This window comes from Lytechinus pictus, chromosome 11 (assembly GCF_037042905.1).
Source record: "Lytechinus pictus isolate F3 Inbred chromosome 11, Lp3.0, whole genome shotgun sequence".
Taxonomy (NCBI): Eukaryota; Metazoa; Echinodermata; class Echinoidea; order Temnopleuroida; family Toxopneustidae; genus Lytechinus; species Lytechinus pictus.
The window spans coordinates 5,861,591-5,885,269 of NC_087255.1; the positions used below are offsets into that span (position 1 = coordinate 5,861,591).

The 23,679-nt window shown below is 38.2% G+C and overlaps 1 protein-coding gene across 1 annotated transcript; it reads left to right on the plus strand.

The window, feature by feature from the left end:
• The first annotated feature begins 2,542 nt into the window (after positions 1–2,542).
• On the plus strand, positions 2,543–22,203 carry LOC129270749 (kelch-like ECH-associated protein 1B). The gene is made up of 5 exons (XM_054908069.2): positions 2,543–3,136; positions 10,540–11,975; positions 16,965–17,170; positions 17,918–18,094; positions 18,384–22,203. Exons 2-5 carry the CDS (start codon positions 10,705–10,707, stop codon positions 18,551–18,553), a joined length of 1,824 nt encoding a protein of 607 aa, XP_054764044.1. The 5' UTR covers positions 2,543–3,136; positions 10,540–10,704; the 3' UTR covers positions 18,554–22,203.
• Positions 22,204–23,679: the final 1,476 nt, after the last annotated feature.

Below are 23,679 nucleotides of genomic sequence, written 5' to 3' on the forward strand. Positions count from 1 at the left end.
ATCACTTATCAATGCATTTTTTACACAACATTACATTTCTTGATACATGTATCTTTGCTTGGGTGTTAAAACCTTGTAATTCAAAATTTAACAATTTTTTAGGGCAGGCCAGAAAGAGTCAGTAGCGTACGCTGGGGGTGGTTGCAGGTGTTCAACCCCCCAAAAAAAAAATGTTGAAGACTTTTTTTTTGGCTTGTCAAAATTTGTGAAGACCTTTTTTTTGTTGTTGTTGTCAACTTTTCATTCAGCTTGAACCCCCCCCCCCTTTCAAAAATCCTGCGTACGCTACTAGAAAGAGTTGTATTTTATGATATGTATAGTATATTATAGCTTAGCTGGGGTAATATAGGAGTGCCTTGAGCACCTAGCAAGGTAGCCTCTTGTCGAGGCCCTGTCGGCTGCTTTCCGAGCGAACATGGCAAAGCAAGGGAGAGAGCGAAGCAGAGCGCCGCGAGACAGGGCCTCTTGACATCTGTGCCGAATTTCACCGACTTTCTTTTGTTTTTTATTGTTTTTACCAATTCACCGACCAAAAACTGGTCGGTGAAAATCATCCAATGAGAGCGCGGGCTGCTATGACGTCATATTAAATATTCATGAGCTCATCTTGAATAACGACCCTTTGATTCTTGGCGAAGAGTGACGACGAAATATCAAAGAGCATTGAATATGCCTCTAAAATGCTGAATATTGACCGATTTAAGGATTTGCAAGTCGATGAAATTAACTCTGCACTGAAAGGACGAGATGTCTTTGTAAATCTATCCACAGGATATGGAAAAAATTTAATATTTCATGCGATTCCACCGGTCGATCCGGGGCGTCGATTATCAATCTCCGCTGTACAGTGCATGCAGTGAAGGAAGCTGGGGTGGAGTTGCTGGGAGTTGACTCGAGTCTGACCAGCGGCTGAGCAGTATCTCCTGGGAAGTTTCGGGGCGGTGATGGGTCTGTTACGGCCAGTAGTAGTAGTAGTAGTAGTAGTACCACAACTTGTAGCATTTTGCTGGTTATATCCCCTTTAGTGTCCCGCAATTAAATGAATCCCCTGCAGAATAGTGGACTACTATCCCGGACTACTATAGTATTCCAAACCCAAGTCGAAACAGCTCTGACATTTCATTGGTTTACTCGGTGACCGGTAATATCATGACTCATGTATATTCATTAGGAAAACGTTCCTCATGAATATATAATTCGGTTCAGATGTCAAGAGGCCCTGGCTCGCGCCAGGCCTAATTCGCTTCGCGAATTAGGAAATCCCTCGCTTCGCTCGGGTAGCAGCCGCCAGGGCCTCAACAAGAGGCTACTAGCAAGGTGGATATGTGCACTATACAAATCCTATATTATTATTATTATTATATGGCAGTGGGAGCAACCTCATATTATCAGGAAACAGTCTCTTATTTCCTGTTGAGAACCCTTTCTAGGCAAAGGAAGGGTTCTTTATGTTTATAACTCTGGAATCAAGTTCTTTTTTAGCTATCTGTATTTCATTTATTTCTTTTAAATATGTATTACAAAATTTTAAACTCAAGCGACGATGTGCACCTGCATACAACTCATGGATATTGCACAACAGCTAGGTTTTTTTCCAACTCGTTGTCTTGCACAGTGTTAAGCAGATTCCCATCAATTGTGATTTTTTTAAATCCAAGTTTTACGTTTCTAAACATTCATGTAAAGGTAAGTATAAACACACCCCATGGCAGCGGGTGTGTGCTGCTTTCTGAATTTCCAACTTTGGTTTGTCTCAAGGAAACATCTTCACAAATTTTTCTTTCTTTTCTCATCTTCACATCTTTATAATTTAAAGGGGAGTCTATGCTGATGTCAAATTGCTCTTTATACAGCTAGGAAAGTGGCAGTTCTCCACCAGTTTTGAGCAGTTTCATATATATAGTTATTAGTTTACAGAAGGACTTATACATTAATCGTGGTTTTATTGGTACAATCATTAAAAGTAAACATGTGAAACAAGTAACTCTTCTATTAATTCTCAATGATTTGTATTAGTACACTTTCTCTTTGTTACATAATGCAATTCAAGTAGTTCCTGTTTGAATATTCTATTTATGGAAACTGGTGTTTGATATATCCCATTGTCTGAGTCTAGTCTTGAGAAGGGATTTAACTGACACTTGTTTATTTAGACCCACTTTTTATGAATCCAATGGAAAATGTGTCTTTGCAACACTATGATGAAGCCAGGCATCTTATCCACCAGGTTCTTTTTTTTTTCAAATAAAGAGAGGGAATAATTGACTTAATTCCCATTCACTTGGTTCATTTGTTAGATAGAGCATTTGTATCAGTTATTTTATGCTTCAATAGATTTCCATTGGACAGGGAGATGGATCAAAGCATAATTCCGTGATCAATAGTAGGTGTCCTATAGCCAAGGTACTTAGGAGTGATTGTGTGTGTAGAATAATGCTGAGTCACATATTCTTTAATACTCCACACTCAAAACCCTGACTGATCAGATAACATGCTACAGTGACCCTCACCTGCAGGCGATAGCATATTGCACCGTTCGTACACACACACACATACACACAACACACACTCTGTCATAAACGCACAGTCATGCCATGGTCGTGCATGCTGTGTGGACTCCCAACTCCTGCCTGCGCACGTATCTACCCGCCGATGCATTCTGGAAGGGAGATACGTAGGCAGTTGAATGAGTCCCAACCGTAAAATGGTTGGCTCGTAGCCGCCGCCGCAAGTTGAAGGTGTTTATAAGCAAGATGACTCGGAATAATTTGGCAGTATCCTACTTTACACTTGCTAGACGAAAACCGGCTTTTGTCATATTTCAGAACTACTAAATTCAATTCGGCCTGCAGGATATCTTTGTGTGTTTATAATTCATTGTATACCTCTGGTTTATCGCCAAATAGCATTGCTGGAATACATGTGCATCATTATATTCAGGATTTGTTTACCTTTACGAGTACATGTATGTGATTTACATCGAAAGATTCTCTGAGGTGTGCTTCGTGTTTCAAGTAACGAATAATCACGGAATAGTCACTGGACTGCTCTGAATATTGCGGATCTATCAACTGCAGAAATATTTTGGAATACTTTATTCTTGTCTTGTCTCTGTGTGGAATTTATTTCAAGAGTGGTATGTTTTACTCATTTTTTGAAGAAAACATATTCTAAATCCTCAGTATCATATTTTGTCTTAACTACCCTGTATGATGAAGATTAATTTTGTTTTGCATGATTGAAGAAACCATGGTGTATATAAGTGTAATTTCTTCAGTTTTGTTTTCATATTTGTAGGCCATGTATAAACTGAAAGACAAGTTTATTTCCTTTTTTTACTATATCATATGGTATTGAATTGATTTGAATCAAAAACATACTTTTCCAATTTTATACCAAATGTGTCAGCATATTTTGATGATGTATAGGCCCTGTTGGATATCATGCCTGAATTAAGGCCTCCCTGTTCTGTTTTTTTTTAATAGTCATTTATATTTATATAAATTTGGGTGATACTGATAGAATATCCCTCATTGATTTCCTTGTTTTGGTACATGGTTTCTAGTACTTACTTAAATGCATTTAAATCTCAGAGCTGCAGAGGCACATCTTACTTTTGTGTAGTGCATGTCACTACTCCAGTTCTTTACTAGATGAATGAATAAATTTGTAATACAGGATAAAGTGTGAGATTTTATGCGAAATATGATTGACTTGGGTGCCCGATCCAGTTAAAGTGTCTACATATTTTTTTTTACCTGCATGGAATGGACCCCAAAAATTCAAGTTGTACATAAATCTATGTAGCTTTCTTATCATATCATTAAATTTCTAAATTATGTGTTTGATTATCCCCTTTTTTTAACGAAAATGTTTAAAGTTGAAATAAAAAAAATTCAAATAAAAATGAAAATGTCGTTTAGGGGGTACTAGACATATAGACTAATCTTAAATTTGAATTTTAAAGATAAATGAAAGTAGTTGTAGTAAACACTGATTTCACGAGAAAATCTGTAAAACCAGGCTTAATTGTCACTGTATCATCGAGGATCTAGATATGGTACAGTTACATAAACTGAACTTTGTGAAATCTTAAAATCTACGCTGAAAAATGTTCACACTGAAGATCACCAACACAGACAAGCGCACGTGGGACAGTGTATTATTCTTGCTTTGGATGTCGGCCCGACGCTTGACCCGAATCCCGTGCTTATTTGCTAATTTCTCAGCAATTACACAATTTCTTCCAGAATCCTTTGGCACATATTTTTTATTTATAAATACAAACAGACACTTTAGTGGTCATTTCATTGGATTCTGTACGAACTCATTATGATATCGTTACCACAACTGGCATTTATCATAAAATCAAGAATGAGAGTTGAGAGTAGAGAAAATATGCTGACTCAACCTAAGACCACCGAGCCAGGCAGTGATCATCCTTACGTAACCAAGTAAATGATAAATGTGACAGTTCCACCATCCGTGCTTGTAATTATAAAACCTACATGTACCGGCACATGGAGCATATTTTATTGCCTGCTTCTTATTTATTATTACCCTATAACACTCTGTCGCTATTTAAATTCAGGTTGTCTCATATACATGATAGTCTTGAGAGGAAGTAGGCCTATTTGTATTGTTTTGAGAGGAAGTATCTTAAATCAAAATACATGTAATGACAACTGCATGTAGGTGAAGATTAAAATCATTAATATGAGTAATTATACATTGATTAAGATTTATTAAGCTGCAGACTGTTTTGTGCTTACTACTAGGCAATAATACAAAAATCATTCGACATTCTGATAAAAAAATATAAATTCTTATTCTGATCCTAAATGCCGGCCACACAATTACTATCGAACTGAGAAAGAGAATGGGAATTGTGATCTCTGATAAAGTATGTTATTTTCTTAAAATTGGCAACTGTGAAGACATTTAAAATGGAACTGCAATTATTGAATTTTACTTATTATTATATTCAAACTTCATATCTTAAGAGACCAGAATATGTATTGATTATTGTCATTTTAGCATATTGTTATTTAAGCAGTGAAAAATAGGAGTATAAATGATTTACATGTAGGGCCCACAAAAAAGAGTCTATAAATGTATTGTAGTATACATGTAGTATAGAAGTCCCAGGAATGATAGATCAAGAAGCGTTCACTCCCCTTTCTGGGTCCTGATTTCAACCCGAGCGAGCGATCGGTGTCAACGAACAGCCACTCGGGTCGCCCTACAGAACCTAGCGCACAGTAAAAGATGCCGAGTCAGCAGTCTTGAGATTCTGTCTCACAGTGACCTGAATGACTCCACAAGATATCTTGCAATGATTCATAGCAGATGGGTCGAGGATCAAACCCAGGTCCTTTAATTGGATGAGATATGGAGTGGTCCAGGTGGGCTTGTAGTGGATCGACTTGCTCGATTTCCATGCGCTCTCCGAAAGTGGTTGGGAAGGAATCTGATTAACCTAGCTACGGTAATCCATTTATTTCCAACCCACTAATTTGGATGATTTGTATTAAGTAAATTTCATGAAATTATGCCAAATTCTTCAAGGTTTTCTAGATCCACACAGTTTGTGTTCATAGGTTGTTGTGCACAATTAGCCAAATTAATGTTAATATAACCTGAGTTTAATCTAATTCTGTATGGATTCACAAACACTTGAAAAAAGGAATTGAATCCGGGGAGAGTGGAATTATTTAGATTTTATACATTTCCGGATTTAATTCGTTGCAGTGACTCGGCACCCGTTAAAGGTGCAGTACAGGCACTCCATACACAAAATGCATTTTCTCCTAGTATTTTCATTTATTGTTGGATTCGAACATTTGACAATTCATTGTCTTTTCATATTATATGACAAACAAATGATACAAAATTAATAATGAAGAGCAGTGGAAATTCCAATCAAATAGATGATACACAGTCATATCCACACTGTAAAACTAGTATGAAGAAATCTGAAGAATTTTCATTAGTCTCAACTTGTCCATTGTGCAATGTGAATGGAAAGGAAATTTGCACATTTCTGCTAAAATAGTTCCTCTACATTTTAAATACCACACCTTTGGCCTTGGTGAAACGATTAACCACAAGTTCATTGCTCAAATTGAAAGTTGAATAGTTACAGAGGGTGGGGCAATAGACATGTATGTAAAGCTTCTTTTGGGGAAACCCCCAGTTTCCACCACTACTATGCTTTGTGTACATGTTGGCCTACATTACAATGAAACCTCCATTATCCTGAACATGACTACATGTATATGAGGCTGTTCTCACTACGTTCCTAAAACTAGTTTACTGGAAACTAGTTTAGTGGAAACTAGTTTAACGCGTAGTGAGAACGGTCGAAGCGGTCTTGGAAGCGATCTTCCAAACCAGTTCGGAAAACCACCTCGCGATGTGGTTTTCAAGATCGCTTTGCCTCTTTAAACTGGTTTTAGTGTAAGTGAGGACACAATCGTTCTTCGGGACGCGATCTTCGCACATTTTGAGCGCACTACTCCACACGACAGGTGTAGAATGCCTACATGTATGCTGCGGTTTGAAATTTCGCGGGAAACGTGTCACCCCACTGAGAGCGTTTCCATAGCAACATAGCTTTACGTGAAGTGATTTTGAAAACCACTTTCATGTAATCAAGTGGGAACGTTAGCAAAGCGATCTTCCAAACTGGTTTCCTGAACCGGTTTCCAGTAAACTAGTTTTAGAAAGCGTAATGAGAACGGCCTCTATGTGTCATATTATATATGTACATAATAGTACACACACAGTTTAGGTCAAGATATAACCAAGGGGCGATTTCTCCGCCCCCCCCCCCCCCCATGATTTTTTTTTTCCGAATAGTGTCAAAAGGGGAGCATGGAAAGGGAGATAATAAGGAAGAATAGGAATAAAGGAGCAAGAAAGCTCGGGGCCTATGTCTTTTTGTAACTCTTCAATAAACAACAATTACATCACCTTCAGATAATCTAGCCTCTGCCCCCCCCCCATACCCTGGTACTGCCCCTGATCTGATGGGCCTATATTGTACAAATCTATTTTCTCTGTAAAGGCGCAGTCACATTTCTCCTATGGCGGCTGCACGGCGAGTCGAAAACACCCGCTTTAACATTTTTTGTACCAGCTATAGGAAGTTTGAATGAAAATGAAAATTGGGTTTTTAAATGGGCTCTAAGAGCCTCCTTGATCCTTCTAGACTCAGTTCAGTTTAGTTCAGTTTATTAAAAAAACCAGACATATTATGAGTACAAATCAATGATCAGATGGTACAAAAGAATACATGATACAATATGAACGGTTTTCTAGGACCCCGAAGAAGCATGGCTTGTGAGTGGGGCCCTATACCTCTAAGTAAGATGTAGATCTAAATGTATAAAATGACAAAGGAGAATACACAATAAACAGATATATCGACTACAAATATGTACAAAATGTACATTAAACAAGTGTCAGCATAAACACAAACACACTCACTCACACACACACGCAAACACACATGACTAGGGTGGCCAACTACGAGATACATGTAAAACATAATAGACTCTATGGAAGAAAAACTTTCTAAATTAACTAAGATAATAGATTGTCAAAGAGGTATTTTTTACATTGCACTTTAAACCGATAAAGAGTTGTACAGTTCCTAATATCAGAAGGTAACCTGTTCCACTCCTTGATATAGGTTGTCATCTGTACACACCCCCCCCCCCCCCCCCCTGGGTTCCTGATATACATTCCTGATAGAAAAAAAACCCATAATTATTTGTGATTGAGTGAGTTAGCACACAAAAGTCCCTTTAGAACCAGTTTATGTTTTTTTATACATGTACATGCCAGTGATTTAATGCAAGATGCAATTATGATAGATAGAGGACTATGGTATATTTTAATTGCATCATGTCTCCTTGTTTGAAATCATGAAATGATCATTTTTGGCACTCAAATGAAATTTTACTTGATATTTCATGTTATATATTTTAAGGTAATAATTTCTTCTGTACACTTGATTATCTTGTTCTTTATTTCAGTTTTATCAATCTTTTGAAATCCTGTATTAACTTTCATAATTACCCACATCTCCTTTGAATTCTAAGTTTGTACTTTCAATTTTTCTGTTGCAATTTTATCACGTTATTTGTGTTCAAATCTTCAATTTTTGGCAATCCCCCTTTAAAACCAACGTCTCAGTCATTTCAAAATGCTTGTACATACATGTGAAAGACATTCTTGGCTTTGTCCGGTCTATCAAACTGTGTTTGTAAAACTCCATTGATTGCATTCATATATATATGTGGATGTTTCTGATTATGTTTGGCTATTAATTCTTACACTGATATTTTCAGTCATGATTGTTGGCAACATATCAGTGCTTGGATTGATGCAAATCCAAACATTATTCAAGCAAATTTCCTCGACATACCGGTAGTTAATATCAATCAAATTTTGACATCAATGAAGAATGTGCTTTACACTTGATCTTTGTCTCCTAATCGTCACATTTTTTAAAAGCCATGTACAGTATTGGGTGGATTGTGTTTAAATAGGTTCTTGTCATGCAGGTTAGAAGTACAACGTGAATGTTACATATTACTATTAGGGACTGTGCAAACATGAATGTTACATATCAGGGAATATGTAAACATGAAAATGTTTGTGTAATAGAAACCCTCGCTCGTGGGTGTATTTACATAGTTGCGTCGTCGTCAGATATGTTTCTGAATACAGGCGACTCTGCCCGAGTCAAAACTCTTGGGACCCCAGACTTTATGGGGTGTTGCAATTGCAATCGATTGCAAATCCATTAATTTTAGGTCACAAAAATCAATCATAAGCCTGGCAATCAATTGCAAATTCCCACTTGGTCTGCTTTTTGCAAGAAGCAAAAATCAATTTGCTGCAGTTGCAAAATCTTATCAATTGTAAATTAGCGATTATAGAAATTTGTGGTTGATTGCAAATGTATTCATTCAACACCACCTTTAATAGAAGATGTTATTTGCATATTCTTGTCTGAAATAATGCTTCAAGTTTAGGTGATGATAGAAAGTCGACTTATGCGGTGCGTCTGAATGAATTCTAATCTAGCCTATTGGCAGAATTGCAGGAATTTGAAGTGTCAAACCTCTTTCACAATTTCCAACCCCCGATTCAGTCCCACATTTCCATTATTTCCTGACAATTGTATGAATAATTCACCGAATATTGATCGCATCATTGCCTTCATAACCCCTTAGCTGTTTTATGAGTGTTACCCATTCATAAACACTGCGGCATGACAAATGCCATTGATAGTGCTCTGCACACAGCCAGAAGGCACATGATGAAAGAAAAATAACATGAATGTACATGTAGAAAAATCCACATTCATAAATTTAGAAATCTCCTCCCCCATGCTCTATTATAATGGTAATATCATTGTAATGTCAAAATATTGGAGGTATTGAGTAGGTAAAACTTTTTGATGGCAGTGGTATGATTGAACACCTAACTCTTGAAATCTCGTGGTTTGATTTGCACAATAACAAAGGAGTTGTACATGACTATTCAGATGTCGTTAAAATGGTAGGATTATTACTGTAATGTGATTCCATGAATGAATCCAAGCCTTGGAATCTTTGAATTGGGATTGGTTTTATTTATTGTGAAGGATGACACAGCAGGAATTGATAATCCCAACACAATGAATGCATTTTCCTTTAATAGTTCAAATTTTTATTTTTCCAATTTGCATTTTCCCCCATGATATAGAGCTTGTTCAGAGAGTTAATATACATGTAACCCTGAAACTCAGTAAAGAAACATGCCATAAAAGCTTGTATATAAATAAGGTTTATTCCTATCAAAGTTCTTTCTGAAAATAAAAGATGTTTTTCAGTTAAAAAGAACCTACATTTATGTCTAATCTATTCTTTTCAAATACTCTGTATTTATTAACTGTTGGAGGAAAATATTATAGGCTCTCCTTATTCTTCTGACCATTTGATGTGTCTCAAAAATACATAAATTAAATGTACATAGAACATCTGGGAATAATTTTGCTTTAGAAATTTGAATAGCATTTTTGGTCTTTAAAGAAAAGCTCTCAACTATTAATGTACAGTTCTATGTAAAAATATGCTATACAAAAGACTTAATGCATAGCAGTCTTTCAAAAATGTGGAGCAAATTGCAATGTGATACCAGGAAAATTATTCCCTGAACATGAAGTGCATACTTGTGTTCCTTTTGGACATATTCAGTTGTGTTCTTATTTATGTTCTAATATTCTGTTGCTTTTTGCTATTTCCTTCCTCCTCATTTCATTGCCATCATATACCACTGTACTTGATATTTGACACGGTTCCTCATTTTGGTGCATTTGCTTTCTTTTATCATTGCTACAAAGAGCAATGGTTTTAAATTAAAACTCAATGTTCCTACTGTATTTAGTTCTGTATCCTTACACAAAGAAATTTATTTAAACTAAATAGATGAAAGTTTTGTGCTAAATTTAACAACTATAATTTTTTCCCTTTTATTTTGCAGATCACTTCACCAGCTGGAAAACTGTTATACCTTGAGAGAGTGAAGAGAAGAAACTCCTTGTCTCGCTTTTTCTCCCTAGTATGATCCAAGCTGGACGTCAACATTGCTCAACAACAGAATTCTTCGCATAATGGCAAAGAGGGAGCCCTTCCCAATAGCAAAAATATGGACCCACCACGTGTACCCCCGAAGCCCCCCGTCACCGACCCGGCTAGCAACCCGCCCAGCGAATGGCCACAGAAAGGAATCCGTCACAAGATTGGTTGCGACGGAAGCATCACCTTCACCAGTACCAAACATCCCGCCAACGCCTTCAAGATTGTTAGCGAACTGCGGGAGAACCGCGATTTGTGCGATGTGACGCTAATCGTCGAGACTGTAAAATTTCACGCCCACAAGGTGGTGCTAGCATCATGTAGTCAGTACTTCAAGGCAATGTTCACAAGCGGGTTCCACGAGTGCTCTAAGCAGAGCATAGAGATCAAGGATGTACATCCATGCATCTTCTCGCGGATAATGGACTTCATCTACACCTCCGAGATCACGATCACCGAGTGCAGTGTTCTGGAGCTTTTGCCAAAAGCCATTATGTTCCAGATAACAGACATTGTGGATGCGTGTTGTAATTTTCTAGAGCACCAGTTGGACCCAACAAACTGTATAGGAATTTCAATGTACGCGGAAGAACATAGTCTACGTAGTCTATCAGAACATGCCAGTATGTTTGTGTTCCGTCACTTCTGTGAAGTATCGCAATCGGAAGAGTTCATGAACCTCAACCTGGTGCAGCTTTTAACTGTCATCAAACATGACAAGCTCAATGTCTGGTGCGAGTCGGAGGTCTACGACGCCTGCCTCAGATGGGTGCGCCACAAGGAAGACGAACGTAGACCATACCTTGAGAAACTCTTTAACTGTGGAGCCATCCGCGTTGAGCACCTCTCACCAGCATTCCTCAAGAGGCAGTTGGATCGTTGCGACATTCTCAGGGACGAGCCGAAATGCAAAGACTACCTGTCCAAAATCTTCCAAGAACTGCAGCTGCACAAGTCCTTCAAGACGCCAAAGCGCAATCCCATCTCGGCGTGCGCCATCTACACCGCCGGGGGCTACCTCCGTCAGTCGTTGACAACGGTAGAATGTTACAACCCCGAGGAGGATCGGTGGCTCAGGTTGGCCGACCTCCCGGAGCCAAGAAGTGGACTCAGTGCAGCAACCATTCATGGTTTTTTTTATGTGGTAGGGGGAAGGAACAATACCGCGGAGGCCAATACGGACTCCAATCGCCTTGATGCGTACAATCCCCTCAATAATCAATGGAAAACACTCCCTCCCATGAATCACCCTAGGAATAGAGTGGCGGTAGCGGTACTAGATGGATTATTGTATGCTGTAGGAGGATCGCATCAATGTAATCAACACAATAGTGCAGAAAGGTAAATACCATTAATGAATAATCAAGTGTTCCCTCTAGCTTTAATTGCACAGGAATTCTTTGGGAATATTAATGAAATATAAACTACTGGATCGTAAATTTCTTGTGTAGGGTAGCACGACCCCAGAGTCATGGGGTGGGTACACTTGACCTGACCCATGGATTGTAAAGTGACATTTCTTTCAGGGCCCTCACGGAATAATTTTTCTTTACAAATTTGAATAGCATTTTGGTCATAAGAGAAAAGCTCTCAACTAGTAATGTACAGTCCTATGTAAAAATATGCTATACAAAAGACTTTATGCATAGCAGTCTTTCATAAATGTGGAGCAAGTTGCGATGCGATACCAGGAAAATTATTCCCTGGCCCTGTAGCATAAACAATTTGCAATCAATAGTTAATTTCAAATAACAATCCTGATCGGTTGATGGTGGTAACATTGTTGAATAGCATGCACTTTTCAACAACTGTCAGGATTGGTCATTGCTGTTTTACGGTTGATTGCAAACCAGTGTATTACCGGCCCCTGGTATAAGGTTCTGATAACGGGGATGCCTTGGGAATTAGGTTAATGAACTTGAAGGTGAGGGTTGAAGTAGGAGGTATAGCGCTCTGTCTAGGGTTGGGGTTAGGCACAAGGTTACTGTGGGAATTTGACCTTGGTGCGTTGTCATCGGAGCATATGCTGTGGAATACTCCTCTGACCTGAAGAAGCAGGTATATGTTGATGACACCTGCCACCAGTTGTACCCTTTAGTCAGACCCTAGGTTTTCATGTTGTTCCAATTCATCAACACTCAAGTGCTGCATGTCAAGGACCAATAGGGGGAAAAAAATGCGCAATCATGCACATCACGGCGAGTCGTATCGGTCATCTCATCGGGACAAGTTTGCCCTAGATCGTCACTTTCTGGTTCCTCAGCATGATAAGTCATTTTTTTTTTTGCGTTGCTCTTTTGGGGGACAGGCCTGCCAGGCAATGACTGACAACGACTGGCCAGTCACTTTGGGGACTTGCCTGGCTTGCGCTCTCTTACCTGCTTGATCCAAGTTTATTCTGCCTCGTCATGAACCCCCTATCCCCCCTTCACCACCCTCCATCCTCTCATGGGTAACTGCCAGGACTCCGCAGGGAAAGAGTCCAGGAAGAACAATTGTCATTGTCATCGTTCTGTTGTTCAGGATTCATCCGTGTAATCGATGATGCAGTCAAATGCAGAAAGATCCTTTTTTGTTAGTTGAATATCATTCCAAACATGGTCCAGTATGTATGTGCCTCATGCCATATGCAGTTCAAGTACAACATGATTGCTCCTAGATTAAAAGGCTCCCTCCTCAACTATCCGTGGTACCCATCTTTCTATACATATAATAGAATTTCATGTCCTTTTTTTCTCTAGTATTGTCGCTTTTTTTTTCCTCCCTCCTATGATAATTTTTCTGTCTGTTTTTCATGTTACTCTTGTTTTATTTTCAATCATTCAATACTGGTGAGGAATATGTTAGAGTTGATTGCCCCCTGACTGTCTTGGATGCACTTGTCATCCACATCTCATCATCACAATCTTCCATCTGTCCCCCAGCTGGAAACCTCCTCCTCCTTCTCCCGCCTCTCTTTCCTTGTAACCTGGCCGACCCTCATCCTGCTTGGATCGAAACAATAATGTCTCATCCCCCTTCTTCCCCTCCAGTTCTTCTCCCCTTTCCTCTTGTTTATCCTCAGTGGAAATATGCCCACTATAGAGATTGCCAGATTGTAGTTATTCGCTCCATCTGAAACTCTGACATTTGAGAATAATGACTCCACACATTGTCTTGCTTTTCCTCAAGCTCCTCCTCTTCCTCTTTTTTTTGGTGGTCTTTCTCTATCTCTCTCTCTCTCTCTCTCCCTCTCTATCATTTAATCTGTCTTCCCATTTAATTTGATCAATACGACACTTTCACTTCCCTGTCAAGGTATGGATATTCTTGTCTAGGGGGTGATTGATATTTCCAAATCATTCAACAAAGTCACAATTCTAATGACGTGAAGTCGCCGTATTGATCATATTCCGATACACCCATCAATAATATTAGTATACTTTCTTGTATGATAAAGCTGTCTGTCGAAGCTGCTTGTGAAGGACTGCAGAATGACTACATTTCATACATATCATGGAATCACAAATTAAATCTGTGCATTATTTGCTTTATGAAACAAATTGGAAATATGAATTTGCAGTAGAAACAATTGTTAAAACCCCTCCAATATCCTCACGTTGCACGGATAAGTAGTGACATCACAATCATATAGTCATAGATTAAGAATTCAAAGTTGTAGTATCACCGAGCTGTGAACACCTGCCTATATTATCCTCCACTTCATCAACCTGTCTTGTATTTTCTCACCCATCGTATGTTTCCCCCCTCTCTCTCTCTCACTTCACTCATAGCATTCTCTTCATCACACATAGCTTCTCATGTTTCATTACCAGAACAGAATGCCACTTACGTAGGAGCCTGCCAAGTGAACACATGTGTCACTTGGTAACGATAATACCTCATTACATCTCTTAGCTGCCGAAAGCATCAACATTTTTTTTATTGCCAATACAAATGAAATGGGCTTGAACAACTTCATAGACAAAATACAACTTGCAGAGTCATTTTAAATTAACATGATTCACAGAGATGGGTATTTATTAATTTTTATTTTTACTTTCTGTGAGAACAATGCTTGTAGGCTGAACCCGCAAAAGCAAATTAAACAGACTTTCTCTTTTCAAGGCCCCTTAGATTCTAAAATAGGCACTCGGGAAGTCGTAGGCGTGACTTTCGGAGTTTAGAAAGGGACGGGACTCATTATTAATCGTGTAAAAGGAAGAAGTTATTTTGGTATATTGGAGCTGCTCTCGGTAGTGCTGGCAGGGAGCAAGCAATCAAGAATTGGCCAGATATTTCAGTGCATGATGGGGTGCTGAGTTTAGGACCAATGGGGCATGAGTCGACATAACGTGCACACAATGACATGCATGTCTGCCGAACCGATCGTATTATGTATAGTCATGACTCCCTCCAAGCTTTGCCGCGAAACCAGAGAGAAAGCACTAGTCTTACCCAGTTACAGACCTAGTTGTTGGAATATACATGTGTACATATCATTTATAATTATACATGTGCATTTCTATATTCCGCAATAAATGCCATGTATTAGACGTATATTCCTATAAGTTAGTCTTTAAGCCTCATTGGTGTCTTGATTTTTTAATACTACATGAAGATATATACCTCGATGCTTGTTAAAAATCTGGAGCAGATTTTCTTTTGTATTCACAACTACTGAAATTTAATATTAAGTTTCACAGATATTCACTTTGATTGTCATGTTGATCAAGTAAAGAATTAAAGAGTCTGTGGGAGAAATACTTATCAAATGGGGGGGGGGCACTTCCCCACAATTCAAATAATAGGGAGTACATGTGCAATTGAATTACATTAAAAATATTTCAAAAATGAAGGCATGATTGCATTAGGTCTTCATATGCTTCTTGAATCATTCAAGAAAGTATGGATCAATTCACAAATTGCTTCACCCACACCTAGATCTGAAACCCTCTGTTCATTCATTTTTTTCTCGGTTTCACCCAAGCAAGACGAGACGAAGCATTGGCATATTTTGTGGGCATAAATAGGTGTGGATGTCTTGTTCCAATATCATCGCTTCATGGCTCAAATAACATTTTGTATATTAAGCCATTTGACAAACATTCCAAACCTTGCACAACCAACGATGGTATTTTTCCTGTCTCTCCATTGTTTCACCTTTTATAGATGGAAACCAAATAGATCGGCATTTCTTTTCACCCATCTATTGATTTTAAAATAGGTACCATCTGGTTCTGTAGGTGATAACGGAGAGGGTTTGAAGTGAACTCCCATCTTCGTCTTGACTTATATATATATTCAAGTTCACCTTTACTGCAAATGAAGCAATACTGTTGTGTTTGTGAATTCACTGTTGCCCCGTCAACAATTACTATGAAAACGTGAAAAGCATGTTTTATTTTCTCCCAATATTTCCCTGGCTCCGTACCAAATTGGAGTTATTCACGCTGGTGGCCTCACCGCAAACAGGCAACAGGTTCGTTTGTCGAGGCACTTGACCCGGTGGGGTTGATAACTGTTCAAGCAGGCTTAACCCGAAGACTACAGGGGGGAAAGTCACTTGTTCCACACAATTGCATTGTCATTGCGGTCAGGTAATTGAATCATCGTACTACTAGTAATCGGCAAATTGCGCTTTCTGCGTTGACAAATTGCACGTCCTGTTGGCATTTCAGCGCTACGTTCTAGCCCCCCCCCCCCCTCCTCCGAGAACTGAGACGGGAGATTAGATTCTGAGAAGAGAAAGAAAGTTGACTTGTTGAAATCTCGTGAATGCCTAAGTGCCTCTGTAGCGGTGATGTGACATAGGATGCTTAATTGAAAAGATATTGACAATGAGGGTTTTTAGATTCCCAGAGTTCATGAACCATTCCGGGAGGATGTTGCATGAAGCTCTTCATAAAGTTATGCATGATTTTATGTTTATAAGTCCGACTGTCCTTAATTCCATCATCAGCTCTGTGAAACACGCCCTCAAATGTTCAAGAATTGGTCATGACTGATTTCTTGATTTACACAAGTTTTAAATTAATTCAGTCACACTATACAAATTTTTATATAAGGCCCAATTAATTGAAAGATGAAAACTGTTCTGTATGTTAAATAACCTTTTAGTGTATTTTCTCGATTGACAAGGATGAATCTGTATTGACTACAAATTAATGGAGAAAGATATAATGTATGTCAATATCTTTCTGCCTCCAATCGGACACCACAAAAGTTGATCTTCATGTTACTTTTCTGCATTTACCAAGTGTTTAAAGATATGGCATTTCATTAGATGACTACTTGTTCCTAAATTTGTATTAAGTTCTGTCCTATTTTCCCTCTCTGTTCCCATCTCAGGTATAATCCAGACGAAGAGAAATGGTCCATGATCGCTCCCATGCATACAAAAAGGATAGGGGTCGGGTGCGCGGTCGTCAACAGGTTACTTTACGCCGTCGGGGGATTTGACGGCGTCAATCGTCTCAACACGGTCGAATGCTACCATCCCGAGAACGATGAATGGACGATGGTGACCGCCATGAACACCCGGCGTAGTGGAGCAGGTAGGGATACCTCAGACAATCGGCGATTGGTGTAGATGGGGGTGGGGGCGGTTGTTTGATGAGCTCTGAAGAGAAATGGGTGGTTATGACTTATGGAACAAATGATTCTGTTTTCAGTAAATTCTGAATGAATTCACTTTTGGAAATGGTCATTCCTCTTTGAAAATTCAGGCCAAAATGGGTTAATACAAGCATATGCTTTTTTTTGGGGGGGGGTTGGGGGTTAAGCCAAGGAATAAGAACTTAATCATGATGGCAATTGAAGTAAATAGGACATGAATAGACACCTAACAGATCCATCCTAGGTACCATAACACAAAGCTTAGTTCTTGATTCTAAGACTAATTTTGATGCTTGATTGCATTGATTGTCATGTGCAATCAAGCGTACAAATCAACCCTACGATCAATCACGAAGCTTCGTGGTACAGGCTGCAAGTATACATTTCCTCGCCCGTTGTCTTTCAAGCAAACTGCTATATGCTTGCTACATGTCTTGTTTGCGTAATTTTGCATTTTGATCTAGTAGTCAAGGACAACGCACTGTTTATCCAAGAGACAATTAAGATACGCTCTGTGTACATTACAATCCCATTCTGTCCTTCTACTCAGCTGAATTTTAGATTTCAAATTTAAAGATAGTTTAGTTATTTTCAGTTTGGATTAAAATGTTTACATTTTAAATGCTGGAAAAATATTGTATCCTTGATGGCTTATCTAGTTCATGATATGATTTGACCCTTTGCAGGAGTGACCAGCCTGAATGGGTCCATATACGCAGTGGGCGGCTACGACGGGATGAGCCAACTCAACAGTATGGAACGCTACGACGTGGAGAACGACCGCTGGGAATTCATGGCGTCTATGAACTCGAGACGCAGCGCCCTCAGTGTTGACGTAGTCGGCGGCAAGGTCTATGCATTAGGTAGGTTGGAGGAGAAAAGAAAGGAGGGAAATATTTACAATTACTTGTGTACTTGTAGCTAATGTTTATAGTTATTTGGTAACCTTGTATTATATGATCGGTGTTAGAATTGTTGTCTATGAGCAAAGCCCTGATATCATATGTTTGAAACAATGTAAAAATGTAGAGTGACCAGAATTAAAAGATCTGTGCATTTAGACATTAACAATTTGATATGTAGGTGTCACAAACAACTCCACACTGAGATATGTAACATATTGTATCATTATTATTGTTCTCTCTTTTACAGGTGGTTACGACGGTCAAGACTTCTTATCGTCCGTCGAGTGCTACGACCCGATGGCGGACACTTGGCAAGTAGTCACTAACATGTGCAGTGGGCGGAGTGGGGCGGGCGTGGCCGTCGGCATGGAACCGTGCAAGACGGGTATGTGCGGTGGCAGCAACTCCAATCGGTGACAGTAGCCATAAGCAGGGAGCGGAGGAGGTGTTTCGGCCGGATCCCGATTGATTTGGGATCGTACGGACGCGAAGAGGGGTTCGGGAACCGCCAAGGAACCATCAGTACACGTGGGGCACTTCGGAACTTGTAAGAGAGAGGCCATCTTTCAACGTTGCAGAAAGATTCGTGAGGAAATATATTCTCAAGATGCCCTTCGGAGCTTGAAGATGCGCAGTTCGATGCCTGATCAACGTGGCATGTTTGTAAAGCTTTGGCATTGTGATTATTCTCTCCCTTGCTTAGCCCTCCTTAAAGTGTAATGAATGTTATTGTGCTTTTGTCATACCCTTTGCTTCCGCTCCACTGCTTGGTACTTGTAGGTCTGTACCAGAATTAGCTGCCGATGACGAGAAAACAGTTTTTGAGTTATGCACAGAAGTAGATGAAGATGGTTTTTTGATTTCATTCATCCAAGAATTATGTGATTTTTTTTTTTTTTTTTTTTTTGCAAACGGTGATAGGTAGAAGTATATTCTCAATGCAACTTGAATGCAACTCCTGTGATTCCAAGTCTTAGGGGGGTGTTTCACAAAGATTCAATTTTGACTGAAAGTCACTCTTAAATTTCCATCTGCGTGCTGTATATAACCCATCACCACATTGGTCAGAGGTCATTCAGAGGACGTGCAACGCTGCCTAGTCATCAATGAGATTATACGTTAGATACCATGTGCGTGTTGGTGTGAAGGCAACACTCAAATCACATTTGAATTTTTGTGAAACAGCCCCCAAATATAGCAATAGTCACTCTGTGTGAGTTTGAGCACCCCTGATGTTCAGAGTATGATCTATATTCCTTTGTTTATTGTTCATTAACCTTGTCAGAAGCACAACTTGTGAAGTCCGTTCCAATGTAAGCCACTGGAGGGACTTTGGGTGCGTTCACTCTCACCTATTGTGTTTTTTGTCTCTTTTTTTTTCTTTTTTGTTCTTTTTATACGGTTTACACATCAATAATGGTGATACATGTACTAGTACCTATGTAGAACCTATTTTTGAGAATAATAAATAATATTGTTGTTAGACTAAACTAACCCTTTGAGTGCTCAAAATCAGACAAAATATATGAAAAGATCCATCCAGCGTATGAAAATATCAATTCATTTTGGGCCCATTATTAATATATATTGTTCAGTGCCTGAAGAATAATTTCAGGGAAAATAATCACCAAATCTTGAAATTGGCAACACAACTGAAATGTCAATATTGCTATTTACCCATGATGTACATTGAAAAATGTACGACATTTAATGACATACATGTAAGCTATTAAATTATCAATATTCATTCATTTAACATGTAAAATTAAAAAAGAAAATTGCATAAATGGCAAAAATACTAGTGTAGCCAATTTGAAAAATAACAACTGATCAATAATGGCTTTGAAAAATTAATTGTACCATATTTTGATATTATACTTTCACTGATTCAAGTTATCCAATATTAGACAGAGGTTAGATACAAAAATAGAACACTATAACACAGATTTTTTTTTTTAATAGATATTTTCTTTTTATGACATCTTTTTTTGCTATGAAATGTTATTTTCTTTTGATTGCATTTACCTTTGAACAGAGAGGCGAATGTACACATCATCTTGCCAACGAATGAGAGTCTAATTTGTTTCAAAAGCCAATGATTGGTTATTCTGTGTTGTGTGTGGGAAGATTTGTTCTATCGTTCATCAATTTTAGTTGAGTGGACGGTTGTGTAGGGTTATAGCCCATTTGTCTCCATTCCGCTGTGTTGTTAATTAGCGATATTAGGATATTAATATTTGTTTGTAGTTGTCAGAATTTTAAATGTGGTTACCTCCATATATCAAGATCATTAATTCAATATACAATGTCATGTCCTCGATGTTTATTGTATTCAACTTTTTTGATGGATGATGGTGGTAAAAACCTTAAAATGAAAAAAACTGTCAAGTTCCATTTAGATTGAACTCTCCGTTTACAATACCGTCAAATCTTTTGATAATTTCATCCCTTTTTTTTTATAAATCAACTTTCTATATACCCTTTTATGTAGCAATGAATGTAAGTGGGGGGTATACTAACAGTTGTTACTCATCAATACTTATTTTATTCATGTCCATGTGTACATCCAATGCAAAACAATCGTTATAATTGTTGTTCTGTTTTGATTTTAACGACAATTCATGCCTTGAGCGCTCTCTTGAGTGGATACGAGTGCTTCTTGAATAGCATTATTGTTATCACATGGTCAAGTATAGGTTTCTGTATTTTATCCACATGGCTCTGGTATCAATGAGGAGTAATTACCCAAACCCAACAGATGGTGTATAGCATTCGGTGAATCTAGAGTGAGCGATTTATGAGTTTTTGTCAAATTTGAATATGAGCCTGATGAAATATATTCTGAATAAACATTGTCGATGTTACCTGAGCTAAGAGACTGAGGGAGGTGGGGCGTCAGATTAGCCACTAAATTTGTACATACGAGAGTTATATATTGTGCGATTCGAGAAAATATATATATGTTTTCATGATATGTATATATGTGTTCAACTGTATATTTTTGTCATCTTTAAAGTGCTGGGTATATGGAAGCACAAATGAATGTGTGTCACTCAAGTTTGTCTGCAGTATGGATGTCTGTGGGAAACCCTGCTCGTAGCTTATTTCTTGTGAAGAAATATGACTTGTAGCCCTCTACAAGACCAATGTGAAACATGAACATGGAAAACATGCAACTTTTTGTGTTAATATCTCCCTTTGCATTTGATTATGCATTGTCTAAACATGCAGACACAAGTTCTTGCGATGAGAATTAATTGCCTCCTTGCAACTCTCATTTTGCATAGTTAAGTTATATTTTAGACCAAAAAAAATCAATTATTACAAAGTTGGTATCGTTCTTGTAACCTTTTCAAACTGCAGCAGAATTTAATGGTGCAATTTATTTCTAAGTCCTCAAATGAAAGGCAGGAGTGGCACAGGGTGCATAGGCGGCATTATTTTATGTAGAAAACTCTGTTTTAAAGAGGTTCTACAAAATAGGTAACTTTTCTCGAGACAGAGATAAATTTTAAAAAAATGCTCAATGCAGGAAATAATTGAATTATTAACCCCTACTGGTTGAAAATTTACTTGTCATTCAACATTTCTCTCAAGTATACTGCATCAGAATTTTTGTAATTTGTTAATTTTGTTTCCTTTTTTGGTTTACAGGTGACATAATTCTTTGGGAGCACTTTACATTGTATTCGGGGTGGTTTTACCATATATGTAAGTTACATATAAATCAGTTGTAATGTGAGTTGTAAGTTTAAACTCTAAAAGGAACTCCGACAATTGAGTATGAATTTTGTGTAATTATTGGTTCAAGAATTTTGCCTATTTATTGCAGAGTTTATGTATTCTTATCAGCATGCAATATGCCATTGGAAAAAGTAACAATAGAATTTCAGGTTTGAAATGTTGGATTGGAAGAAACTTTTTTGAGTGAAAATGAAAGTATTACGTGTAATATGTCTTCCATTTCATTTTGCTTAAAATCCGTAAGTTGATTTGTTTTTTTAAGCCGATTGATTTGAAAACTTGCTTGATGATGTTCCATTTTAAATGTGAAATTAAAAAAATAATTATTGTTGCAATGTAATGAAATATGATTTTTTGCATTTTATTTTTTAGTAAACATTGGGGAATGAGAGAATAAAGCATGTTTATGAGGGGAAGGAATAGTGTTGAGGGTTAAAAAAAGCAGTAAGAAAGAAAATGATGTATGAAAAGTGAGGAAAGAGAGTGGGTTTTAAGAGAAAGGGTGGAAAAAAAAGGTATGTTTAAAAAGAAGGATTTTAAGGCATCAGCGGAGAACAGATTTTTAAGGAAGGGGTGGAGAAAGAATAATTCAGAAAGGGGAGGAGATAAGGGCAGGGGGTATAAGAGTAGAGGATAAATGATTAGAAGAAAGGGGAAAAGAAATGAGATGGAAGACAAGGATTTTAAGAAAGTGATTGGGAAAGCATTTCTCAGATAAAGGGATGGAGATTGGAGGTGTGTGAGAGAGTGAATTTAGGAAGGATAGAGGGTTTGCAAGAGAAGGGTTAAGAAATTATACTTCAGAGAGAGTTGGAGAGGGAGCCAGAGGTCGTTAAGATGAAGAATAATAATAATCCGCTTTTATATAGTGCTTGATACATCGGAACGACGTGTCCAAGCGCTTTACAGATATATTATTACCCCGGTCATCGGATTCAATCAGTCATTCCCGCACACAATGTGCGCACATCCTCCACTTCCTGGGGAGTATTCCAGTCAGTCGCCGGTGAAGCGCACACAGTACTGGACAAGGTACATGTACAATGACTTTCACATCCTACCGGCGGGCCGTTTCATAAAGCTGTTCATAAGTTAAGAGCGACTTTAAGAACGACTGGTGATCCTTTCTTACGCGCTTAACCATCGCCAATGAATATATCATTTACCACAAGAAAGGATCACCAGTCGTTCTTAAAGCCGCTCTTAACTTGCGAACAGCTCTATGAAACACCCACCTGGTACCCATTTAGCACCTGGGTCGAGAGTGGCAAAGTGTGGATTAACGCCTTGCCAAGGACGCCAGACTGTGGTGGGATTCGAACACACGACCCTCTGTTTGCAAGGCAAGAGTCAGAACCACTACACCACAGCTCCACCAGTAAAAATTGAGATGAATGGAGAAAGGATTGGAAAAAAAATAAAGGGGTTTGTTAGAGGATTTGAGAAAGAATTTCTAAGAAAGGGGTGGAGAAAATGAATAACTTTGAATTTATTTATTTATCAATTTACTTTTTCATTTATTCAACATATTTATACAGGAATAAAAAGAAACATTCGATTCAGCAAGGCTATTTTTCATCGACATACATAAATAAAAATCATTTCCCGGTTTAACAATAGAGATCTGAAAAATAAGTAAAGCACATGTACAGAATAAAGTAAAAAGCTAAAGTAGATTAAAAAATGATTATGTCAGACCAGTATCGGATTAAATAGAATAGGACAGCACACAAAGCATAGAAATAGCAAGCACTCTATAGTACACAACGTCCCCGGGGGGGCAACTTCCATTGACGAGT